This window comes from Galeopterus variegatus, unplaced genomic scaffold (assembly GCF_000696425.1).
Source record: "Galeopterus variegatus unplaced genomic scaffold, G_variegatus-3.0.2 Scaffold171, whole genome shotgun sequence".
NCBI classification, from domain to species: Eukaryota; Metazoa; Chordata; class Mammalia; order Dermoptera; family Cynocephalidae; genus Galeopterus; species Galeopterus variegatus.
This window is the reverse complement of record NW_007726282.1, coordinates 352,845-356,343: the sequence shown is the minus strand read 5'-3', so window position 1 is coordinate 356,343 and position 3,499 is coordinate 352,845. Positions and strand designations below refer to the sequence as shown.

At 52.6% G+C, this 3,499-nt stretch overlaps 1 protein-coding gene across 2 annotated transcripts in view; it reads right to left on the bottom strand.

Moving 5' to 3' along the window:
* The window catches only part of CDC37 (cell division cycle 37), an 11,901-nt gene that overhangs the window by 7,519 nt on the left and 883 nt on the right, over positions 1 to 3,499 (bottom strand). Inside the window, exon 2 of one of the 2 annotated variants that reach the window (XM_008563117.1) lies at positions 3,365 to 3,491. In XM_008563117.1, the coding sequence (XP_008561339.1) occupies positions 3,365 to 3,466 (102 nt within the window). In that variant the 5' untranslated portion in view covers positions 3,467 to 3,491. Of the gene's footprint in view, positions 1 to 3,364 lie in introns of both variants that reach the window. The other variant, XM_008563122.1, reaches the window with a different exon arrangement.

The window sequence follows — 3,499 nt, the reverse complement described above, 5'->3', positions numbered from 1 at the left end:
GCTGGCGACTTTCATTACCACCTCTCCAAGGGAACAATCTTTCTCTCTCTCTGGGGCTTACACAAGGAAATATCCTTCAACTGCTTAGCTTGATTTCTGGTCCAATGTAAATGCTTGATTGATAACTGGGAGTGGTTGTTATTTCCAGTAAGTAGTGGAGCTGGGTGCTGTGTCAATGTCACTTAAACCTCTCCCGGCCTTGGTTTTCCCCTCTGTGAAATGGGGCCTCACAGGTTGCTTTGGGGCCGCAATGAGTGACTCCACGGGAAATGCTTCCAACACAGCACTCAGTAAATGTGTCCCACTGTTATCGTCATTGTCATTGCCACTAGAATGGTCTGCTGATTCATTTCGGTGCCTTATTCCAAGGCTGTGTGCCCAGGTTCCAGCACAGAGCCTGGCACACGGTGGGTGAGAACTGGGAGACATGGACCCTATTCTAATACCTGACAGGCCTGATAGAGCCAACCCTGAGCCTCAGTTTTGTCCATACAGAAAAGGAGTGGAAAAGCGCCACACCGTGGGGAGAGGCAGGAAAAAGCAACTAAGGCCTCTGCCACCTCCCTTCCCCCACCATGGGCCTGTGTAGCCCTAGAGCCTTTTCGCTGCCCTGTGAGGGGCTATCTGGGTTTGGCCTCACAGCTGGGCCCGGGTGGCAGCAGGAACCCACCACCCTGATGGCTTTTGCTGGGCAGCCAACACTCTCCCCAGTGTCCTTTGAGCAGCTGCCAGGAAAGCTGAGGCTAAAAAAGGCCCCCGGGAGCTGGTGGGGATAGCAGTCTGCCCAGCTTGGGCTTTATACCTCCAATATGGGAGGAGCTGGAGCAGGCGGACAGAAGCCACCTAAGCAAGAAGGGGCCACAGGTGTCACGGCCCTCCTGCCTGACAGATAGGGAAACCAGGTTCATGGAATCACACAATGTTGTACAGCTCATAGAAAGGAGCCACAAGGAACCACTAACAGCAGCTGTCTCACGGCAAGGGAGTTGGGCAGCTGGGAAGAGAGACTTGTCCCTTTTTGGAATCTTTGAAAAGTTTTTTTCTACTGTGACCAAAAACTACCTAAATAATGATGATGATAGTAGCTACTGTTCCAAGAATATTACAGACATTATATAAATAAGGTAACCCTGACAACAACCCTATGGAGTAGATACTATTCATAGTCCCACTTGGGGAAACTGAGGCACAGAGAGATCAAACAGCTCGCTAAGGGATGACCAGTTAGCTTGGTTGGTTAGAGCACGGCCTTGTAACACCAAGGTCAAGGGTTCAGATCCCCTACCAGCCAGCTGCCAAAAGAAAAACCCAACTCATTGGAAGTCACAGAGCACATTAGTAACACAGAGCAGAGGGAGCCAGGATTTGAACCCAGGCGGTCAGGCCTGTGCTCCAAACCACGACAGGCTAATTTCTACTAAGCAACCTCCCCTCCAGAATGCTTACCCCCCCACCCCTGGTCCTGTGCAAGTTCTTTTCCTACCTGGTCTTGTTTCATTCTTACAAGGTTCTCACAGTGGTGAGGCCATATTGTCCCAGCTTCACACGGGCTCAGACAGGTTATGAGTGTCACCGCATCACAGAGAGAAGCAGCAAGTGGCAAGGCTGGGATGGGAACTCAAGCTGCTGACGCCCCCTGCCTGCCCTACTCCTTCACTACAGCCACAGGGCTCACTACAGCTACCAGGCTGGACAGGAAATGGTTCTGTGCCACGAGGGAGGAGGGTGTGGTGGGAGGACTACACTCAGGGTGAGGGGCAATCAGGCCTCCCCGCCACGCAGGACCAAACCGTTTCTGCACAGTAGTAAAGATGAACCTTTTTAGGTGTTCCCAAAAATAGGCTTTAGAGCTTTGTGGAGGTCTGAAATATTTCATGATAAAATGTAACATACAGCAAAAAAATAGAAGTGCTAGAACTTTCTTCCCACACTCCAGTGGCTGGCTTACCAGGCAGGTTAAATACCCAGGAGACTGCAGCTTTAAGGAATAGGTTTGGAGGTGGGGCTGGCAGTCAGATGAAGGGACTAATGTCATATCCTGGAAGGATGGAGAAGGGCTCTTCTAGGAGTTTCTGGATAAATGACTGGGAATTGCCATATCGGGCGAGGAATTCCAAACTGGAAGGTTCTGAGAGGCATACATCCTCAGTCTGACAGTTTAACAGGCACAAGTATGTGGACGCAGATTCTCTGATTTGGGGGACCAGGCGGTTAGACCATTAAGTCTTAGAGTCATTCTACTGGCCTGTGAGCACTGCTGGGCAGGGAGAGGGGTGGTAGGACATAGATCACCCAGACTTGGGGTGTGGATTTGGGGGTCCTACTGTGAGCAGATGGATTTTTTTAAGGGAGGGCAGTTGAGGTAGTAAGTTTGGAATCAGACCAGGAGAGTCCCTGGGTGACAGAAGGGACAATATGCATTTCAGATTGTAGCAGCATGGGGGCAGGAGTAAGGGGAGATGGGTCTGGGGTTTTGGGTTTAGGATTCCAATGATTGGAGGTTTGTACAGAAAGCCAGTTTTGGGGGTGGGCTGTGACTGGGTATACAATACCAAGTAGGGACAGGGGCTCTGGCTGGACCGGAAGCCACTCTGGAAGGGTTTCCTGGTGTAATGGGAAATGGGGTCTACAGGAGGTAAGCCCAAAGGAGAGAGGCTGGAATTGGAGGTGCAACCATGGGGAGAGACGAGCAGGCTGGCTGGCAGGGAACCGGGTTTGAAAACCCTAGTCCTAGGTGGGACTGAGGGCCCTGGTGGGACACAGGTCTTACACCCTAGAAAGGAGACCCTGAATGTGAGTCGACGGTCCCAACAGGAATCTCGGGATAGGACTGAGTTTGTCGTTCTGTTTGGAAAAGAAGTGGGGTCTATGGATCAGAACGGGAATCCCTGGTCAAGAGACTGGGAAGTAGATCTCAGGATAAAATCAAAATATTGGGGATCCAGAGTCTACGGGTTGGGGAGAGGCCAATGGGAGATCCCAGATCACAAATGGGTACCCGAATAAGATCCCCTATTAGGATTTGGGGTCCAGACTCCGAAGCAAAGTTCTGGGTGTAAATGGAAGGTTCCAGACAGGGTTAGGGGGACCTCAAGGTTCATCTTGGGAGTCTAAACAATGAGGAAGCCCTGGGGGTCAATAGGGAGTCCCACGCAGAAATCAGGGGGAGGGGACCCGGAGACAGCAGGCAGGGATTAGGGTCCCAGCGGTATTGGGGTCCTAGAGTTGAGTCGAGGGACCTGAAAGTCCACGCGGTGGGTGGGAATCCCAGATGTCAAAAGCAGGGTCCTTGGGCGGTATTAGGAGTCAGAACTCTGGAGCGGGGTCCCGGGAGGGAGAGAGGGGATGGGCGCGCGCGCTCTACCTGGTGCCGCCAGCGGAAGAGGCTGGCCGTGTCGATGTTGGGGTGCGTCTCGTCCTCATCGTCAGACACCTCGATGTGGTCCCACACGCTGTAGTCCACCATCTTGCCTCAGCGGCCCAGCCCGCTCGGGCCCGG